Below are 22,893 nucleotides of genomic sequence, written 5' to 3' on the forward strand. Positions count from 1 at the left end.
AGAGATACACTAATAAGTGGATGATATGTTTTTTTTTCTTGTATTCGTATCGGCCAATACCTGCATGCGTTGGCTCATCCATAGGTGCAATCAGCAGCCATGCTTTGAGATCATATGGACTGTATGCATTGCTGCTCTCTTGATTTGATTTTGTCATTTTGTTTGATTTTTTCATGATTTTTTTTTTATTTAGACCTGTGTAACATTTGATATCCTTCAATTTTTATCATGTAAATAGAAGGGAAAAAAATTATTGCCTCCAAGAACCGGCCTAAACATGTAGGCAGCACAATCAGGCATCCGTTAGACTGAAATAATCGGTATCCACCCTTAAAAAACTCTGCATCAGTCATATCCAGAAATTCATTTTGGGGGAAATTATTGCAGATATGAATTTTTGATATTCAAAACTTTTTTTTATGTATCCATATTTTAGTATAGAGAAAACTTGCTTTTAATCAGAAACAGTTTTCTTGTACAGTAGGTCTCAGAGAACTGCTGCATTGTACTGCTACACAGTTATTCAGACAACATCTAGAGCAGGGGTGTCAAACTGGTTCCAGAAAGGGCCGTGTGGCTGCAGGTTTTCTTTCTAACCAAACAATAGCACACCAGACTCCATTCATCTCATCAAGTCATCATGTTCAGATTGGACTCCCTTGATGAGTTGACTGGAGTCTGGTGTGCTATTGCTTGGTTGGAGAGAAAACCTGCAGCCACACGGCCCTTTCAGGAACCAGTTTGACACCCCTGATCTAATATGGTTCGGTCTTTAACCTACTGACTGGTCCTAATGTCTCTTTGAATTGGGTTTACAATGTAATTAAGTAGTCAGAATCATTTATAGAGGCTTAGACATACACATACACCCCAACTAAAAGGCTTGACAACATTGACAGCTTCACCCTGACATGGACTAAGTAGAAGAAATGATGAATGTTTGACATGTAAACATTTAAATTTATATCTGTTAATCTTAGAATCTAGAGTATTTGAGACAAAAATCCCACTTTAATATAAAACATATAGTAAATATGTGTAGGTTTTTTTTTTATTCAGATTTACATTCAGCATCATTGGTAATAATGGTAAATATGTGACATCCTGCATTTAAGGTTTGGTTAGTCTGCTCTGATTTGTTGTTAATCTGCTTAAATTCTTTTTCTTTTCTTTTGACAAATTAACTTTTAAAACCAAAATTTTGCTGAACTTCATCACGATTTGATCTCATTGTATTTCCAAATGAAAAAATTATCACTGGGATCATCGATCGCTGTAACTTGGGGGAAGGGAAATATTAGGTATATACATTAGTAATCCTCACAAAATATACAGAATGTATTTATACCTGGCTTCAATTCCCACTAAACAGTGCTCCACATGCGATAACTTAAACAAATACTTTAAATTCAAAACCTGAACAGAAGCTGCATTGTGTCCAACAAATAAAGGTTTCAATTCAGCCTTCACTTAATTTTTTTTTCTTTATGTTTTACAGGATAAATCCTGATTAGGCTTAAAATTTACATTTCAGACAACACGGAGAAGGAGCTTTGTTTCATTAGAAGTAGATTTGGAAATGGAAAATAGGCAGGTATTAATTAAACTTTTCATTAAGTTCACGTGTGTTTAAAAATAAATTTTTTATATTGATCTAATAATTAATAGATCTGTTTTAGTGAGCTATTGGCACAAAATCAACATAATAAATGGGAAAAAAACATTGTTAAACTTGGTGAATTAAGCTTCTGAAATAAATTATGTATTTTTGTTACATCCTGGTCTAACTGATATCTTATGCAATGAGCGATTGCATCTGCAAGGAATCCCCTCATATTAAATGGGCCTACCTATATTTATAAGTGCTGCAAATTTGTTAATAATTTCATAAACAATTGTCGAGGGTGTATGATGCAAATTGTTAAAAAAAAACTGATAATTTTTTGGGTAAAGAGATGCAGCTTTACTTTGTTTCTGCTTTAAGGAATTTGTGCAGCAGAGAAATTTATGTATTTAATCTCCCAAAGGTTGAAAACATATTGAAGTTCTGCTTCGTTAGCATTAGACCACATGTTCTTGATGCCATTTTTCGGACCAACTATTTGCTAGTCTAGAGGAAAGAAGAGCTTTTGTCTGGGTCTGGTTCTGGTTTATAAAGAACAACCGACTTCAAAGACTAACCTTGATATCTGCAAATGTTTTAAACACTTAACACGTAAGTTAAGGTGAATGTAACATTACAGTATAATGAAATTTCGAAAGTTTTCACAAGTGTTATTGGAATTTATTAAAAATGAAAGGAATTGTATTTTATCTTAAAGGTATTGTGATGTTCTTTTTCTGGGTGGATCATCAAAATTAATGGTCGTCCTAATTGTCAATCATTCTGGTGATATGTTTACGTAAGGCCGTCCTACGTGCTCGCCCTCATTTTCACTTGTGGTGAGTCTGACATAGTGGAAAAATTGCAAATTATCATTTAGAAAGAAAGCTTGTATAAGCGATGCAAACAGTAACTTAAAAACAGAGCGTGCATGAAGAGAAATGGGCTTGTGCATGCTCTCGAACGCCTTTCCCTCTCGAAAGGAATTCCCTCTCGGAATCGAGTACAGGGTTGTGCATGTGCATTTTGTTCTTTTTTTAAGTGGAGAGGGCAGGTCTTTTTTTAAAAAAAATTGAGAAAATCCTCCACTATACCTTTAATATAAAAAAAAATTAAGGCAAGTATAAATATCCACTAACATGATTTAAGCTGTTGCAGTTTTTTTTTTTTTTAAAGGAGTCTTTTTTTGAGGCTCTCAAAAAAATGTGGTTGAGAACCACATGGTGAGCAAGTATTCCCGAACAGAGAAAACATGGAGTAACCAGTCCACGAAAAGCTGTAATCAGTGTAGATCATACAGATTTTGTTCTCTGATCCTGGTAATTGGTTGTTAAAAGCAGGAAGGTAGGTAAAGTATCTCACAGCAAATGATAAATCTTCAAGAAAGTACTTGATTTAGAAATTACTAAACCCTTTATTTTCACTAAACCCTTTATTTTACATCTCTTAGTGGGGAAAAATTACTTAAGGTCCTAAAAAAACCCAGCTATACCTCAATGTGACATTTGATATGATATTTTTTTTAATGGAGAGTTAAAAATATTTGCACATACATGAGGTATGCTATGAAAAATGAACCCAAATTGATCTCTGGGGCTCCACCAGTCTGCATCCAGTAACCAAGTAACCAGAGGCAGCGGCTGATTGATCTGATTTTTCAGCTGCTCTTATTGCTCTCGGCTTTCTGCTACAACTTCTTCGCTGGCTTCTCAGTAAGAAGACTGCAGTTCACAGATCAGCTCCCAGGCTGATTAATAGAGGCAGAGTCGCCGTGCTAGAACTTCACAGCAGAGTAACGACTCTCAGAGCGAGGACAGAGTAAATTGTTGGAGACCAGGGTGTTGGGGTTGAGCGTGGATCTTCAAAGGTGTGAGTAATTGCTCCCTGCTGGGGTCCAGATACAGAGATGCTGATTTTTTTTTTTTTTTTTTATTAACCCTATTTTGTCCACTTTGTTTCTCTGCCTTTACATCAGCCTGCATCCTGTGGTTCTCAAGAGAGGAAAACACGCTACTAGATCAGCTATTCCTGCTAATGGAGGCTGTTAGTCATTTATAAACTGTAGGGTAGCAGTATGAGTAAAAAATGTAAAGCTTTACTTTCAGCACTGGCATAGATCCCAACACTTCATCAGTAGCAGTTATGATGAAGTCTGTACTCCAGTCACAATAAACCAATATAAACCCTAAAAACCTACAAAAAATAACTAAAGTTACAGATTTTTCAAACTCAAACATTTAAAATCAGGCATATTGGCAGAGCACTGAGGCACAAAGATGGTGTAACAACTGAAAATCCTTATCGCCATCATCATCATCAGTCCCATACCAAATGGAGCCACAATTTAAGCTCAGACTATCATGTACCTTACTGTTTTTCACTCTTCTGTCTCTGCTGTCATTTCATGTCTTTTCATCTCGTCTGTCTTCAGATTTCTGCTTCCAAGCAAGCGCTTCTTACATAAGTTTATTTTTAAGCACAATATATTTCTTTTTGACAGATGTTAGAGCTGTCTCTCCTCTCTAATTGTTCTTTGACAATAATTTATTCCACTTTTCTTTGGACAACATTTCTGTTTGAGAAATTAACAACACATCTGATCTTTTTGTATCGCTAATCTTTTACAATGAGAAAATCCTGCAAAATGATTTTTGGTTTAGTTTTCTTTAAAAGACGTTTGATTATGTGAGAAAAGGTGTTAATATTAATAACACCTGGACACAAAAACACCTTTAATTGTCTATTGTCTTGTCAATTTCAAATGAAAATATTTGACATAACCTAATTCAGTTGCAAAATATATATTTTGTTAAAAATCTGCAAAGTTTTACAATTTCACACACGACGTTTATGTTTAGCTCTATCTTGTAAATTATAATCACCCCTTTGTTTCTGCAAAGAACATTTTTATCCTAATAGAGTTTTCCATATCCTGAAATTGTGTTAAATCTTCAACTTTAATGTTTGCAGTTTTTGAACATGTTATTGATATGTTGAAAATATTTGATTATCCTTTTCGTTTTTTGTTTTTTTTGTTTTTCGTTTTTTTTTTATGTTGAATCTACAGCTGCAAATGTTTGGATTTTGTTGCCCCCAGAAGCCAACATATCAAAATCTTGTGCAAATTGCATACATTATCTCATTCCTGAGACTTTAACCTTTCATAAGCTAGATTAATCCATGTAGTTGAAATAAAAATTTTACACGGTATCAATCTGGTATGATTCCGGTAGAAAGTTTTTGCAAAAAGGAGGGACATTTAACAATTTTTCAAGATGATTGGGTAAACTAAGTTGCACTGGCCTCTGATGTCGAGGTTATACCCAATCACAGCAGCAGTAGCAGTTGTGACCAATCATAATCTTGATTTGTTTCACAACTAGCGGCGTTAACGGATAAACCAAATACGTTCAGGAGGAACGCGCAAACATCTTTCCCATCCACAAAGGCACAAATCTCATTCTTTTACTAAAACAGGGTCAGCCATGTTTGCTTTGCTTCAGCCTTCTGTCTCTGTTTGACGTCATGTATTTTATTGGTCCAAAACATTTTCTGTATCGGGGCTAATGCATCCTTTGTTTTCTGTCCAGATGTTTTTTCACAAGTTTGTAAATTCACAAATCTCGCAACAATGCATCTTGCTTTCAAGGTAAACCTTACATGAGACAGAGCAATAAAAATTACCCTTGTAGTCCATATATGGCATTAAACCATGTTGACTCATTGTTTCTTTGCACAAACTGCTTCCTGTTGTTACAGCGTATCTTTACGGAGGCGTATTGCATTCAACAAAGAAAAAGATTCTGACAGCTTACCTCATAATTACGAAATCAGTATCTCATAATTACGAGATATTATCTTGTAATTACGAGATCTTTTCTCATAATTATGACATCTTTATGTCATAATTATGAGATCCCAATCTCAATATTATGAGATCTTATCTCATAATTACGAGATAAGATGTCATAATTATGAGATAATATGTCATATTAAGGTGATCTGGAAGGACGGTCATTGCTGATCGCCGCTACATGAAACATGAACAATGAGTGGATTGTTAGAGAAAAGATCCCGTAATTATGAGAAAAGATCTCGTAATTACGAGATAAGCAGTTTTTTTTTAACGAGATAAGCTGTTTTTTTTTTGTTTTTTTTTTTGGTGAATGCAATATGCTTCCGTATATCTTAAAAATTCATTGAGTATATATATTTAATGGATTATAGAAACAAATTTTAATATCAATGAAAATAGACCTGATTATTTCCTCTTGCTTCTGGACCTGAATATCTTTTATACAAACTCCATCAGTGCCGTGGATGTAACTATTTGCTTAAGATTTACAAAATGATCAAACCAGTTTGATCAAAGTTTTTTTATCTGTCTGAAGGGAACAGTCAATATAAAAATGGCAACTCTAATATTAAATCTCATCAGCCTTTACCGGTTTCTGTCAGTGTCCTTCAGAGGAATGCTCTTAATATCCTTCCACTTCTTTTTTATTGGACCATCAATCCGGTCTACATGTCCTCTACTGGCTAGTTAAAGCTTTCAGACACGCCTATTTTAACAACCCCTTCAGCAGAGAGTGGTAATGTTCTCATTTTATTTGCATGTGCAATCCTACATCACATGTGTCCTTTTCACACAGAGGCAAATGAAAACTGAGGTCAAGTTCATTTGCAAAAGCAATCAGTTCTGCAGATGAACTTGAACCGTCCCTGAAATGCAGGACCAAAAAAATTGGTTCTTTTAAATGTGTTGACTTTTCCAGTTTGAACTTGGCATTTAACTTGATTTCCCACATCTGTGTAGCAACCAAAGGGAACCTAACCTTAAGCTCTCCTTAAAGGAGGGTTTCTAGTGACTGATATATATCTGCAATGCAAATAAGAGATATAATCTGAATTCATTTCTCACAATAGGTTTGTTTAGCAAGTCATATATATCAGTGTTACATGTAAAACCTCCACAAACAAAGAGGGACTCCGGCAGAATAACCTTTAAAGCGAAGAGCCGCTTTGCATTTGAAGTCACTGATGTTGGTAGATATTTTTTTTTGTTTAAGCTCTTTTTATTTTCTAATGTAATAAAAATATATTTATGAATTGATGGAGAAATTAAGAATATCTAGACTCAACAAGAAAAAACCAGGAGCTTAGAAAATCCCCAAAGCTCCTCAACCCACATAACTACGGGTAGATGATATAAAATAAGGAACAAATCAGTCACAGACGAAAATGTCCAAATCCATTGTAGTCACCAGTGCTGATTAGTTGCTTTGAGGGAGTGCGATTGACTTATAATAAAATACAGCCAGAAAAAAGAAAACATAAAAAAATGATAAACTTTGTGTGAATATTAATTAATCTACATACAGATCTACATAGTGTTCTTAAATTAGAGTGAAATTTTATAATTGGAGCCTGTTTGATAAATGTATAGAATTACATTTAATAGGCTTATTTAATTTACTCATTTTAGCAGCTTCTTATTAGAATTCATAAAGTCAAACTCAGAGCAGTTTGGCTGTTTGTAGCCACAAACAGTATTTGTTTATGAATAAATATATCTCATAGGACTCATAATAACAGAAATTAATTGAGATAGAATAAATCAAATAAAATGGAAATTGTCTCATGCTTAGAGGATTATCAATTGTTCATCGAGGACTAAAGTCATTATTTACAAAGGTAGGGGGGCTTCAGCCCCTTAGTGAAGGTCGGGGTGATAGAATAACAACCACTGTAGTAACTGAACACTTAACAATGCAAGATGTTAGCTGAAGCAAGTATCAAAAACTTAAACTAAAGCCTTGCTGTCTTTCAAACAAGAAGTTAGAAAAGTGATTCAGTGACACCTGAGTCATTGCTGCAAAAGTAGTGGAATTGATTTTTTTTTTATAGTAATCTGAAATACTAACAAAACAAGCTTAAATCAGGGGCAATAGGACTTTCACTCAGTTTTTTTCTGAAACATTGACATCTATCCAGGATTTTTTGTAAATTCTGTTGCTTGGAGACGCTTAAAACATTAGCTGTGGTCCTGTTATACAGAAGGAGAAACATAAACGTTTTAAGATGTATCTTTACAAAGAGAGCTAAACTTTGAACAGCTAACAGGAAGGTTAATTTAGGGCAGTTAAATATGTTGTTCTTTGTTATTCCCTGAGCTCCCCATATACTAGATGTGGAATAATCTTAATATATTTGGGGATTGATGTTTAGTGCTTACCATGCTAACTGTGTATTATAAGTATAAGATACTGAAGATAATTTAAATGTCAAATCTAGAAAATTTTGTTGTTTTAAAAAAATAAAATCGTTTTTTACAGTAACACATAAGAGTTGTGATATCACTTATTTTCTCAATATAATTGCTTTCTTACATTTTGTGGCAGAATGGCTACAATTAAACAAAACAAGCTGCTTGTGTCCAAATGCAGAGAGATTAAAGGTTAGGTTCTCGGTTTTTAATGTTTGTTTTGTTTATAGCTCTTCTTTGAAAACATAAAAACAAGCTCAAAATCTGAAACATATTTGCAATGACTTCTTGTTGATTATAAATTCAAATAGATAAAGAACATTTCATGGGTTTCCCAGAGTAAATAAAGGAATAAATGCGGGTCACACAGAGTGGAAAACCAATGCAAACATACAAAAATGTCTTAACAGATTCAGATACCATTTTTCTCATATCAGACATAGCACAATGTTTTTGCATTTAGTCTAATAGTTCAAATGTGAATAAAAAAAAATGTATGCAGTTATTTTCAATCGGTCCCAACTTGTTGATATTTTAAAGTTGGTTCCATCTCAGCATCGCTGATCTCTGGGGAAACTCATTCAGTCAGCATCCCTGCGCTTTCTGTCTTTCTGCCCCTGCTGCAGTTTCTCGCAATTTAACTTCATTGCATCTCCTCAGCCCTCCCCCTTTCTCCTCATTTTCAACTTCACTGTTCTGTGTTGTCCTCGCAAAGCCTCCCTCATATTACACATCATTTAAAATGATAAATGACCTCCTTCCTCCTACGAACCTCTTCCCTACGTCACAGAAAGGGATCGCTGGACAAAACTGAGCGGATCGTTTTCAAATTCACAAGCTACAGGTGGTTGGAAGGACAAAATCTCTGCAGAAGCTACTCGTGCTTTCAAAACATCAATGCAGCATGTGTCTGTAGTGTGTGCAGCTAGAGCTGGTGGTGAAGATGTGAAGGGTTTCTGTGCGTAGGAGGGTCTTCACATGGCATCAGTAGGGAGAGGCAGCAATGATTGCAAGAAAAGACTGATGAATACAGAGGATATTCAGAAAAAGAAAATCTAACCAGCTCTGAAGATCAAGATGATGCAAACAGGTGCAAGAAACTCTATAATTTACAGAAATTGGACTTCCATTCAACAGTTTATCTAAAAATGTCATAAAACAGAAACACTCACCATGAACTGAACGTTGTCAAATCCATTGGCCAGCAGGTGGTTCTCATACTGGACCAGACCGATGGAGTCCAGCCACTGTCCAACGGACTGCAGCGGGCAGCGGGGACCTATGAGGGGGTGCAGGGGCAAACGTTTCAGTAGGGAGTAGCCGTCCACGCGATAGCAGCGGCAGTCCGGCTGAGACAGCTGGCACTGCCACATCATGTTCTGGCGGGCAAAGTGGCTGTCGAAGGAGCCCGCCATGCTTTCAGAGGAGTCTTTTGGCAAGGAAAAATAAAGGGAGGGTAGGTAGAGGGAGGGGAAAGGGTGAAGGGGGAGAGGGAAAAAAAAATCTAGGCAAGGGGCATGATGGGGATAGAGGGGGTCAGCATGCAAAGGAGCCAAACAGGTAAAGTGCAGATGTGCAGATGTTCTCTGAATCCAGCCAGAGGAGGATAAGAAGCGGAGGCTGAAACTGAAAGTTGTATCCAGAAAAGCGCTCCTATCCTGCCGGGTAAATCCTGCCAGAGATTAGATGGAGTGTAGATCTGTCTCTCCTACAAAGCGCAGCAGCAGCAGCATCCGCTCTCGGTTCAGCTGTTGCGCTCGCTTGGTCGCTCCCCTGAGCTGGTGTATATGCATGCGCGTGCCAGAGAGAGAGCTGCTGCGTTGTAGATTTCTCTTTATCAAGTACTCCCACTCTCATCTGTATGCTTCTGCAGCCTCCTCTCTCTCTTTCTCTCCCTCTCTTTCTCAGCTCTGCCTCCCCCTCCTCACCAACTTCCCTCTGGTCTCTATTCTTCCTCAGTGGCGATCGACACCCTGCTGTCTCTGCTGCTATACATATATCTACCTCGCTCCGTTGATAATAGCCACCACAACAGTTCCAGCGTCTTTGTCTTTGAGCCAGAATCCCTCCCACCCACACATACACACACACACAGACACACACCATTCCTCAGTGAATCCACGCAGCCCTGCATATGCATGTTGCTTTATTTGATGTGATATGCATGCTCTAGTTGTGAGGTTGAGCTGCTTTTGAACTAGCAGATTTCTGGCTATGGTAACCATGGTTAGAACGGACTTTGCAGTGATAGATGAAAGAGAAGATGAAGAAAATACCAAATAAAAAAGAAGGAGGGATCAGGAGGTGGAAGTTGGTATAGGAGAGAAAAGCTGCATGCAGCAAACAGATGACTGAAGGAGGATTCAAGGTTTGCAGGTGGAGAGAATTTTATCGATATATTTTGTGCCTTGCAAAACTCATATTTTCCTGTAACAATTTTGTGTTGATTTTAATGTATATTATTGATTTGATAAAATAAATCAATAAAAATTAATGATGGAGTGAAAAATAGAAGAAGTCATTGTCACTGCATTTACAGCAATAAGTGTTTTGGTGACGTCTCCACCATTTTTCTTTGCAAAAGTTTAACTCAGCCAAACTGGATGGAAAACATCTGAACACTAACTAATAATACCTGCCACATATTCTCCATTGTTGTGATATCTGGACTTAAACTTGGTTGTTCTCATGAATGAAGAGGCTTTAACTCGTCCCATCATTCCTGACCTCTCTGCTGGGTTCCTTGATCTTTGTGATCCTGTAATGTTCTCCAACAAATCTCTTTGGCCTTTGGCCTATAAGGTGACTACTAAAGGCTGCAGTGGATCAGATTAAAAACTGTTAATCCACAGACTTTTTGATTTTTGTTTTAAAAACAAAAAAAGAGGCACAAAAATCATGTTCTTTTATATTAGTGTAATAAAGCAGAATTGCAAAAATGCTTCGAATGTATGAATGCTTTTGCAAGGCAGCTCAAAATAAAACAATTTCCTATAAATTAATTCCAATCACATTTATTATAATTTAAAACAATAGGGTGTTATTCTAAGTTTCTAAACATTGACTTTGTAGGGCTGCTAACTGTAGCCCATCAGTGACAGGTCACTGTAAGAAGGGTTTGTTGTCATTTTCATTCCTTAGGAATTCAAACTAATACATTTCTGGCTAATGCATTAAAATTTGCTGGGATGGATAAAACATATCTGTGACACGCAGAGGATTGTGCATGTTTTGAACATGACGGAAGATCCCAGATTCATCTCCCATCTTAGGCTAAATTTAACGTTTTTTTAATTGAATTAAATTAACAAACAACTGGTCTTTTTTTTCTAAAAATCACAGTTTCAAAGAAGAGTAAAGTTGCTCTTCTGCGTGGTGGTGTGGGCTTGCAGAGGTTTGAAGAAATAATGATGCAGAAGTTCTCCTTGCCCACTTTTGCCATTTAAAAGGCACAGTGACAGCTGTGCTGTTTCACCTGTTTGACAGCAATAAAATATCCTCTGTTTGCCAGAAGGAATAAAATGCCATTTAGAAAAAAAACTATTGCAAAGCACAACATTTTATTACACAGTATGAATCTTTATGGAATAGCTGAAAGTATTTTGCAAGTTTTATTACTTGTATAGAGAGTGAAAGAGGTCATGAAGATGGAGATAACATGCAGAAAAAATGTGCAAATTAATCATAATTCATGTAAAAACTCCTCGGATGTTTGAAAGTCATACATTTACAGAAGAAACCTCACATGTTCTATGACATAAGACTATTGTAAATTTGCACCGTCATAAAAACACAGATTTAAGAAAAGAAAATCACTGGTGTCTAAGGTTGGAGATGAAATCCCAGCCAGGGTCATAAACCTGTATGACTGGAGTCTTAATAAAAGAGTTAGCAATCAACTAAATAGATTGTGCTTTATTATAGTCATTTCAGCCCTTTTTGGTTGATTAAATGAACACGATTTCACCCAGACAGAGGGTCTGATAATAAAGCATTTCTGTTCATATTAAAGCTGGGATGAAAAGTTAGTTGATTAGAGAAATGGAGATTTTTTTTTTTTCAGAGCGAGAACGGAATAGTTATTATTCATAAACGACAACAAAAAAAAGTATCATATCGTTCAGCCGAATCCAAGAAGGTGCCATAGCAACCACGTTTGCAACCAGTGACGTCACATAGGGGGATCGGCTCTCGTCTGGCAGGAGCTTAAGAGACAGTTTTTTGGTTTTGATGTACATTTTTTTGCTTTTCTTTACAATGAGACAAGCATGTGTAGCAATATATCGCTCTCAAGAGCAAAAGAGAACATATGGGGCAGGAGTTGCAGGACCTGTTTATCAACTGGATTATACGCTCACTGGAAGAAGATTCATAATAAATTCTGTTGCTCTTGCTATTCATTCAGTCTGTATATCAGCCATGTTAGCTAGACATTCTCCCAAAGTGACGTCACACTAAAACGGACACGGCAAAAGACCGTTTTCTTTTAAAAAAAACGGTTATTTTTTAAATATTAGTATCTGAATATCGCTGGACTTTAGTATTGACAGCAATTAACAACAGGAGAGCATTTCCAATGGGCTCTATGCACCACTCCACTACTTCCTGACTTTAAGGCAGCGCCTTTGTTTCCTGTCTTTTTTTACTGGATGAACTGATTAATCCAGGTGTGTTTGACCTCAGTAGCCAAGGCCAGGTTAATCAGTCCATCCAGTAATAACAGGAAACAAAAGAGCTGCCTTAAGTTCAGGGAGTAGTGGAGTTGTGCATAGAGTCCATTAAATGTCCCATCTTTAAGTAGGTCAGAGCTTCCAAGTTTGCATGTAATTTAAAACGATCCCCCCATAAACTGCTGCTTTTATCATAAAAATCAACCATATTTACTTTTGGAAATTCTTCTTAAATCTCATAGATTTAAAACATTTTGATGTACTTTGTAATGTTTTTATTACTGTAAACAAAGCATTAAACTATGGAGAATAACTTTTGTTTTTCATGGGGAGGCAAGCTTTCTGGCAATTAGAAAGTTACAAGTTCAAGCACAGCTTCTCAAGGCACACATGATGTGCCCTTCAGCAAGGTACTTGAACCAGAAGTTAAGGCATACATTCCCTGAATCAATCATTCACGGAATGTATAACTAAACCTTTTCTTAACAAGAAAAGGTTTAGTTCATCTCATATTTTGCTAATTTAACTCAACTTATTTTCATACCACTAAGTGACTTTTAACTCTTTCATTTGTTAGACTAAAAAAAAAAAAAGAATTTCATCTCTCCCAGGTCCTTTATTTTAATGAGATGGGGAGGTTTCCTCAAAATATTTGCATATTTCTTTTATTTTAACCAACTGCATTTCTACAGAATTTAAAGGTTCCATATTTTGAAGAATTTACTTTATAATCCTTGTCTAATTGTCATATTTGTCCTGAAGCCTGTGTATGAGGTTCACAAATGAATCAAAGAATGCTTCATAAGCAGGCTTCTTTAAACACCTTACATAGAAGAGTGGATTGATACCAACTGTCTCTAAGGGTAAGAGCTGAACATGACTTTACTGTGTTGGACTGCTTGGCCTGAAAACACTTTAGCACTGCAGCTAACATTTGTGTCTTTGACAGTTTTGATAAGCGTGTGGTTTTTATGAGATGGATAATCTTCTCCGTGCTTAAGAAACAGTCTTTTCCTAACATGATATCTGCAGTATTTCTGATTGTGTGCTTAAATTAAATTAATTTTGCAAATAGCAGCTCAGTTAGAGGCTGTAGCAGCTCAGGTTAACTTCCTACTGTGTAGTTGTTGGGTTTGTTTATCGAAACATTGTTTACAGTCTAGGGTTTCGGGCCGTCCCTAAAAAAACTGGATGGCTCTGTATGTAGAAGGAATGATTAGAATGAGATTTGTCCATATTTGATAAACATTTTTTATTATTATTGTCAACATCATAAATGAACGGCAGTGAGCGACTGTAACATAAAGCTGCTCCTGTTATTTGTTGTCACTTATTGGCTGCTCAGAGCGGACAGGAGCCGCCCATCGTTTAAGGTCCGCCTTTGTCTTCTGTATTATTCTACTATCCTAGCTGCCATCATTACGAACCCTGACTGGTTGTCATGGTTACAAGGTGTGGCTGCGCAGCCTTCGGGAAGGCGAAGGCGTGGAAAGCCAAAACAGCTCATTAAGAAGAGGGCTGAAAGAGGAGGTTATTGGTACAGGCTGTCCGCCAAATCTCAGAGGAATTTTCCTGCTCAAACAGTAAAAACATGCTCTAAATGTTATTATTATGAGACCTTTTAATCTTTTACCAGCACTGCAAATCACAGTCTATAAGCTTTCCAATTAAATGGGATTTAAATCTTCCTAAATAGTTTGTTTTATAGCAGATTGGTTCCAAATCATATGGTCGGATAATTAGCATAAGTAGAAGCACTGTACTCATTCTTGAAAACCATAAAGCACTTTAATTCTAAGCTGATCATTTGCTAAACTTTGTAATTGTATTACATATATTTTCAACTAAATAGCTATTTTTGAGAAAAATGTGTTTCAATGGCCTGTATTGGTATTATGGTTTAGGATTCTAACAGTTACTTTGTGGTGTGCATGACCCAGCCTTGCACACAAACCAGCTAATGTAAGCAGTTTTTTTTTTAACAGGATTTATCCTTTAGATTAACTCCCCTGACACTCATACATCTGGGATGTTGTTTACCTGAGGTAACCTCTTTGACATCCAATCCGCTGCCGATCCCCGCGCCGATAGAGCTCATAATCTTGTCAATCTAAACAGATGGAAAAAGAGATGTGTACAGGACATATTAATAGGAGGGAAAGTTATTTCCCAGGAATAAGGCTAAAGGCTATTTTTGGATTCGTGCGTCACATAATATGATCTTTACACCAACCAGGATGCTGAGTGTCAGCCATTTCCTCTGTGAACTAAAGGAGCAGAAAACTTTTCAGACTTTCTGAACAGAGATGAAGCCAGAAGGAGGCCGACTGCTGGCTGCAGCTCTGTGGACATGCTGCTAACCAGTGAACTGCACAACCTGCTCATCTGTCAATAAGGCAGCATAGCCAACCATCCTCAGCAGCACACAAAGTGTCACTTGCACTATTTACAAAGGAATCTAAATAAGCTCTTATTTACACCAATTACATGAGTAGAACTAAATACAAATATTCAGACCTTTCACTTTTTTTATTTATGGTTTACAGCTAAATCAGTCTCTTTGTTTTTCAGAAAACAGAAAACTGTCGAAGGGAAGTGAAATAAGCAGTTTGATCTTTTTTCACACTAAGAAACATGAAATCTTTTTTTAATCTCAACATTATAACTACAACTTTGGTTATAACGTACAAAAAGCAGAAAACTACATCTGCTTGATTCCTGTTGCGTTAATGAGGAGCTTTTCTGACATCCCTTGTGCTTCGTCTTTTTCCAACAATGTAGCTCTTTCTATGCGCTGCAAATAGGGCAGCTTTGTATTTCCCCATATATTAACCCAGAAGCCGCCTGAACTTTTTCTTTTAAATTCCATGCCGTAAGGCAGGAAAGGTTACCATAAATAGTAAGATGTCGAAAAAGAATAAAAACCTGATGGTAATTCATCTGATCGGCAAGTCAGGGGTTGTTTTGGATAATTAACATGTATATGCAAATGTGGCAAAGCTTCCATACACTAATAGGCTTTCACTCACATCATCAGAATCTTTTTAGGTTGTGTGATTAGATCTGATTGGATTTGCTTTTTTTTTTTTTTTTTAAGAAAGTAATGTCAAAAGATTTAACTGCAGTGGGAAGTCAGAGAATAACTTCCATGTCAGGAACCCTGTAATAAACTGAGCCGCTGAGACAAACGCGTTAAGATCTCCAGCCCACTGCAGCCTCGACCTCTGCTCTCCACCCTCCACAATAGAAACTACTTTCAAAGATTCCCTTCTTCCCTGCAGCTCCAGGAACATCAGAGGGGAAACATGTTCAATTAGCACTTTTCTCCTTCTGCACTGTACAAGTGGAGCATGTTTCAAAGGAAAGCAGTTAGATGGTGGTCAGTGCTGAGGGTGCACTCTTCACTCCTGCAGAAACCATTTGCTCTGAAAAGCTTATTTGCTTTAATCAGTTCTAGAGCAGACAGAGATCGGCGTCTTTGTTCCTTCTTAAATGTCTCGACTGATTAGATAATCTGGACCTTAATCTATTTGCGTCATCTTACCTCCTCCCACTCAGCTGTGAAGGAGGGGGTTCGCTCCAGTCTTTTTTCAGGGCTCACACCCTCTCGGGAGCCGGGGGTTCCGGGTCCCTGGCCCCGTGATCCAGAACCCCAACTGTGTTCCTCCTATAAGAAACAAAAAAAAAAAAAATATTCACAGATATGCTAAAAAAAATAATAATAATTGAAATTCTAAAAAAAAAAAATGAAATCAGAGTTTCATAAAACAGATTTTAATCAAACAAACTGCATTTTTCACAGCTTATAATTTATTGAAATTGAATTAAAACTCAAACGCAGCACAAGGCGTGGAACACTGTGGCCCAGATTGGCGAGTTATCTCATTGCCTGGACCGGCTTGAACTTTCTGAAGTCACACCATAGAAACTGTAATTTATACACATGAATATTCAACATGGTTGAATCTGCATCAACTGAAAACTTATTTCTATCTAAATGGGACACTCACAAGACAAGGCTTTCATAAACTGTGCTGATCTTCAAGTCTTAAAGGAAAGACTTGTCTGTAAATTTTTCACACCCTGCTATAGATGTCACATTTATTGATATATGAGAATAGAATAAAAAATTAGTGATCCCAGGAGGTGGAAATTCATAATGTCGCAGCACCAATAAAACAAGAGACAAAAAAAATTTACTTAATTAATTAAGTGTTTAAAGTGATAATCTTTTAGGGGTTAAATAGAAAAAGATCTGTATGTATTTGACTGTTTAAATTAATATAATATTGTCCTTTTTATGAATATATCAGCAACCGAAATCTTCACTTAGAAATATTTTCCATTAAAAAAATCTTGATTTTCTGCTTCACTCTTTTATTACCTTGGATGAATAAAATTAAAATCCTGCTTTCCATAATTTTTTTCCTCTGCTTGGTCTAAAAAAGTGAGCATTACTGACTAACTCATTTTTTTTTTTTTTTTTACGTGTTTCTTAAAGCCAGACAGTTGCCATTTGAAATTAGTTTAGTTTTGTGTCATGTCTGTGATTTGCTCTTTTCTACATAATTAAACAACTGAATGAACATCCGCCAAAGCCAGTGATTTCAAAATTTTTGCCAGAGGTTTTAGGAAACACTCAAGTCAGAACAGACTCAGGTTTGCAGTTTATATTTTGTCCACACAGACCTAAAATCCGCTTAATTTAAAGAAAAGTAATCCCATAGTATAATGTTGCTCCTACTGTGCTGTACTGTTGGTGTTTTTTGGGATTATAGAAATGCACAGATTTATTTGTGTGTTAAAAGATTAATTTTGAAATGTTTCCTTACAGTAAAAGTCCCGAATCACTTTTTCTTCCTCCCGCGAGGATTTTGGAAGACAATAGTGATGCAGGGTTCCAAATGGAACCATTCTTCAGTGTTACTGTAAGCCTCACTTTAATAATTCTCACCAATTTCCAAGAACATACAGTTTTTTCTTTGCATTTATTGCTATATATTCTATTTTTTGCATCCTGCTCCTGACTAGCACTCCTTCTCCTCTAAAAAATTAATTTTAGTTTTCATTGCATAGAAAATATGTAACATTAGATTTAGTACTTCTGAGATGTATTCAACAACCTGACCTTTTAAGAGGGATTTGCACACCTTAATTTCTTTGTAACTGATGCCAACTGAAGTAAAAAAAACAAAAAAAAAAACCTCTCACCTGTATGGGGGACACGGCCACCAGGTTTGAATCCGACTTGGAAAGGGACTTTGACAGCTGCAAATCCAACACGCTGCGCGGGACGGACCTCATCCTCCCCAGGGTGCACGCTCTCTCCTCGTAACCTTCCTTGGCCTCAGCTCCTGCCTGGTTCCCCTGAAAGTCTGGAACTTCTCCGTTTTGCCTCAAGGAACGAGGGGACGGATGGCTACGCGTTGACCATCCGTGAGGCAGATCCTCCTGCTCACAGTTCTTGTGCTGACCTTGGTCCTGGTTGACCCTGGTGTGGAAGACGGTCCGATAAACAACCTGTGGCTTTTCAGCCCTTTGAGGAGACGATTCTTTTTCAGTTCTGGATAAGCCCTGTGAGGCTCCCCCGCCAATCACAACGCTGAAGTCAGGGGTCTGCAGCACGCTGCTCTGAACTTCTGAAGAGGAATATTTAAAGTGTTTGGGGCTGTAAAGGTGATAAGGCGTATCTGGGGGCTCACAGGCTGGAGAGGACCCATGAAGAAGGCCGGCAAACTCCTCTGGGATGAGACTTTTTCTGTTTTCCTCCACAAGACGACTTGAACTGGAGGAAGAGCAAAGAGGAGGAGGGGGTGGATCTCGCTGGTACGTCCCGTCGTCTGCAGAAATGATACAGAAAAGAAAATAACCACCTGTAAATCATAGTTTAGATCATTTACAATTGAATGCAGCTAAATTAAAGTCTAGAACAATATCATACTTTTTTTTCACTCTAATTTTCCATTTTATTTCTTCTTTACAAGAATCCCAATAATCTGCTTCAGAGTATTAAAGGCCACCTGTCACTAAGTGGATTCTTTTTCCAACATATTGTCTAACTAAATCTTTGTCTTTCTCAAGCATATATGCATCTCGAAGCAAAGCCCCAGTGGTATAAAACTAAAGTCTTTGACGAGTTCAAGTACAAAGTGCATCATTTTTCTTTGTTTTGTTCTTTTTTTTAAAACCAAAAAAAAAAAAAAAACGCCCAAGGACTTTCATCATTATGTTACAACAAACTGTTTTATATTGACGCAGACAGTGAATAAGAGACTATAATGGATGCTGACATCATTTGACCTGCTTGCCTGATGTGCAGATGAAACATTTAATTTTATTAAAGCTCATTTAACCAGGAGGTCTCTTAACATTTATGGCTCTTATTTGAGAGTAGCTTTCTTAAAAAAAAAAACACAAATTAGGAGTACAGGCTAAAAGTTTAGCAATAAAATAAAAACACGTGGAATAAATCAGGTCAGTCAACAAAATAGAAGCTAAAAAAGCAAAGATCCAGCCTAAAAAGAACATTTACACTTTTCAGTTACAGAAGTTTTTATAGGAGATTCAAACACTCCAAAATAACACAAATTTGAGATGTGCTCTGAAGATCACTCCAAAAATACAGGGGAAAATAAGAAAACAGTTCTTTTAATACTCGAAACTCAAAAGAAAAGCTAGTGAGTGTTTGAAAGCATTAGAGAACCAAAAGAAGACAGAATTAGAGGACAGTAAAGTTTTGGACATAACATACCACTGCTGCTGTGCTCTTAACAAGGTCCAATAAATGGATTATTATGTACTAGTGATCTGTGCAGCCTAATTAATTTGCTTTAAAAGTAAATAGTGAAACGGCGTCTAAACAGCTAAGTGCACTAGATGCACCATGCATACAAGTAATGACACCATAACCTAGAACCCTATAAAATGTAGCCAGACTAGTAGTTTGTTTTTCCTGACTTGTTTCATTTTCAGTTCAGTTCAGTAGCTTTTATTTGTCCCAGTATGGGCAATTTTTGTGCAGTAGTAGTACACCTTTCACACATGTTCACATTTTACAAATCACGGATAAAAAATAAAAGACAGAAAAGTAACAAATAAAAAGTAAATAAATATGTGCAGTTGTTTCTTTTATCACAGATTCATGAACACTATTTTTACCAAATGTTAAATATGCACATAGTAAGAGAAAATAGATCCTCTCACCTTTGCATGTGCACAAATTTAATACAGTAACAGTTAATTGAAAGGACTCCACAGATAAACAAAACTAATGAAATGAGACCAAATACATTCAGATTTTTAACATGTTCAGCTCATAACCCTACCTTCCAAAATGTTTTACATTAATGTAATAGAAGGATTTCCACCTATTTTGATATCTAATCCAATAACTGATGTTTAGAGATTTCAGAAACACAGATAAGATTGTGCACTTTTGAAACTGAAGCCAATGAATGCATTTCTGTTAACATTGGTAAACTTTAACAGAGAACTTTTATTATGGCTGAGCCTAATGTAGACCTGAGAACTCAGATCTTAGGTTACAAAGCAAAGCTCAAGAGGTTTGGTGTAATTCATGTACATCTAATGAAATTATATCACCATAATAATGATAAATAATGACATTATATAATAACCTTACGGTAAACTAAAAACAGTTTTATTTCCTTGAATTTTTGTTATAATTTTGGTCTCCATCTAACCACATTTCAAGGTTCCAGTTAAATCTCTGCTACAGTTTAGAAAACTGTAAAAGTTTGCATTTAAAGCAAGCTCTGTTAGCTACAGCTCTAGTTTTGAACCTTTTGGTTATTCCTTTGACTGTAGGGACCATACTTAGAGCTGCAACTGACAAATATTTTGCATATCGATTAATCTGTTGATAATTTTTTCGATTAATTGATTTATAATTGGATAGCCAAATATTCCTCAAAGAAGAGTTTTTACAAAATTAAACCGGTTGAAATTAAAACTTTTTCATTTGAGGAGATCTGGATAGAGCCTTTTCTATCTTGGATGTAAAATGTTATATATTGTTTTTATAATTTTGGTATAATTATTGCTCTAAGTGGGTTTCTCTGCCACCTAAAGAATCATTTAGAGTCTCTATATTCCAGTTAATAATTACTCAGTAAATAAATTAGTTGACGATTATGTCAAAAATCAATCATGATTTATTCGGTTAAATATTTCAGCCCTGACATACTGGTAGGTATAAACAGGTTAGCCATTTTTCTAACAATTCTATGCATTTGTTAATTGAGTTGAAAAACGAATCTGTCTCCTTTATACCTTTAAGGTCCAATAAGCAACAGTTAATTTTTTAGATAGAAAAAACTAAAACAGTGATGTGGATAACTAAAGGTATCCCTTTAAACTGCATATGGTGTGACTCCTCAGATTATCTCCGTTTTTTTCCAGTATCGCCGGGTGAGGAATGGATACATTTCACTTATTCCGTAAAAATTCAAAAAATATCCACTGGACTTGGTTTTCACCATTTGAAGACGTTTCGCAACCTCTCTAGGAGGCTTTCTCAATTCAAATGTCTGGATCCGCAGTGAGTTTGAGTCTTATATAGACAAAGCCTTGTATCGCTTGGAAACATGCAAATGGTAACTGATGAATGGGTCGTTTAGTTCCATCGTTAGCCTGTAATATCTGAAACCTGTCTATGATTCTAAGGGTCGGTCGTTAAAAGGGGGGATTGCCGTTAAGGGGGGGGATTGTCTCCTGTAATACCTGAAACCTGTCTATGATTGTTAAGACTCGGTCGTTAGGGAGGTATTGTTAAACGGCTCTTTTTGACTTAAGTAATTCATTCTAAGTATAGAGAAAGTCTTCTAATCAATAAGAAGTAGGATTTATATTTACCCACTGATTATATGCTAAAATGATTTAATATATGCATAAACTGTTTCTAAATTATCCTTCATCTGCGTAGCTCTAGTGTCATCTACACAAAGTCCTCAAAGTCGTTTAACGTGGTTCATTCAGACAAATATAATATAAATATAAGACCAACAGCAAAGCCGGCTGATTTTTTGCAGAAATCTCCATCTCTGCAAACTAAGGTAACAGTGATTACGTGGAACAACAATGATGTTAGCCCTTGAACAGAGAGCTATTTTATGTCAAGTGTGAATATTGCATTTTCCCTGCTCTGCTGTGTTGTCTGATGTGTTTAAAGAACGTCCATTAACAGACCACAGTTAATCAGGGCTGAAGATATGACTCACTCTACAGTGAGATCGACTCAAAATGTGATTTACAACAGAAATTAAAAAGTGCTGTCGGCATAAAAACTAAATCAAGAGTTTAGGTGACTCATTTAAAAAGTGAAACGCAAGTAGATTCAATAAACAAATAAAAAAATGTCAAGCCTTTTTTTTTTATTGTGTTTGGAATGATGGTGTTCAGACAATGAAAACTTAAACTCCTGTAATTAAAATCTCAATATAACATAAGCAAATACAAAAAAACAACAATATTTTGAAAAGAAATGTGAGGCCTAGCAAGTATGTTTATAATTTTGCTACCTGGTTGAGCTTCCTGTTTCATTAGCTACACATCAATGCAGGCTGGCTTTTTTAATTTTTTTTTTTTTTTGTGGGGGGGTTGTTTGTCAGCCTGTGGTTCTGCTGAGGTGCAATGAAAGCCCAAAATGCTTTAATGGGGGACATCAGGCCATCTGCATTTTTGGGTCATCTCTAATCTTTACTATACCTAATACATTATTTAGGAGGTTCAGTTCAGGGTAGTTTTCTGGAAGCATAAAATGCTCTAAAAATAGCCTCATTGACTCTGAATCTCAGAAAACACAGTGAACTTCAATGAATTCGGTACCATCCCACTGTCCTCCAAACTCTGGGATCTTGATTTCCAAATTAAAAACTAACTTCATTTAAAAAAAAAAAAAAAGGACATTGGACCCTAAAGCAAGAGTCCAACATGCGTTCTCCTTGTTCAAGGTGAGACACTACTGGGTAGGTCTCTTTTCATGTCGGGGAGACAGTGGCGTCTGATGAAGGAGTTGAAGGGTTGTCGGTTCAAGCCCTGGTTCCAGCTTTCATTGTTGTTGTGTCCTTGGGCAGGACACTTCACCCGTATTTCCTACTGATGGCGGTCAGAGGGCCTGGTGGCGCCGGTGTACGGCAGCCATGCTACTGTCAGTGAGCCTCAGGGCCAACATCAGTGTGCGCATAAATGGGTGAATGACTGAATGTAGTGGAAAGCGCTTTGGTCAAGACCTCAGACTTGGAAAACGCGTTCACGAGTCTACGGAAACCGCGGCAGACCAAACCAGATGAAAGTGCGCATTCAGCTCGGCAAAGAACTCATGCTCTTCCTCAACA

General features: G+C 36.6%; 1 protein-coding gene across 1 annotated transcript in view; it reads right to left on the reverse strand.

The window, feature by feature from the left end:
• Positions 1–22,893, reverse strand: part of LOC107098895 (ankyrin repeat and sterile alpha motif domain-containing protein 1B-like) — a gene marked incomplete at its 3' end in the record, with an annotated part of 257,959 nt that overhangs the window by 49,763 nt on the left and 185,303 nt on the right. Inside the window, exons 14-17 of the mRNA XM_015396776.1 lie at positions 17,750–18,378; positions 16,083–16,205; positions 14,579–14,648; positions 9,041–9,147 (exon numbers count right to left, since the gene is read on the reverse strand). Of these exons, the coding sequence (XP_015252262.1) occupies positions 9,041–9,147; positions 14,579–14,648; positions 16,083–16,205; positions 17,750–18,378 (929 nt within the window). The remainder of the gene's footprint in view (positions 1–9,040; positions 9,148–14,578; positions 14,649–16,082; positions 16,206–17,749; positions 18,379–22,893) is intronic.

Source organism: Cyprinodon variegatus, unplaced genomic scaffold (assembly GCF_000732505.1).
Source record: "Cyprinodon variegatus isolate N-32 unplaced genomic scaffold, C_variegatus-1.0 Scaffold820, whole genome shotgun sequence".
NCBI lineage: Eukaryota > Metazoa > Chordata > Actinopteri > Cyprinodontiformes > Cyprinodontidae > Cyprinodon > Cyprinodon variegatus.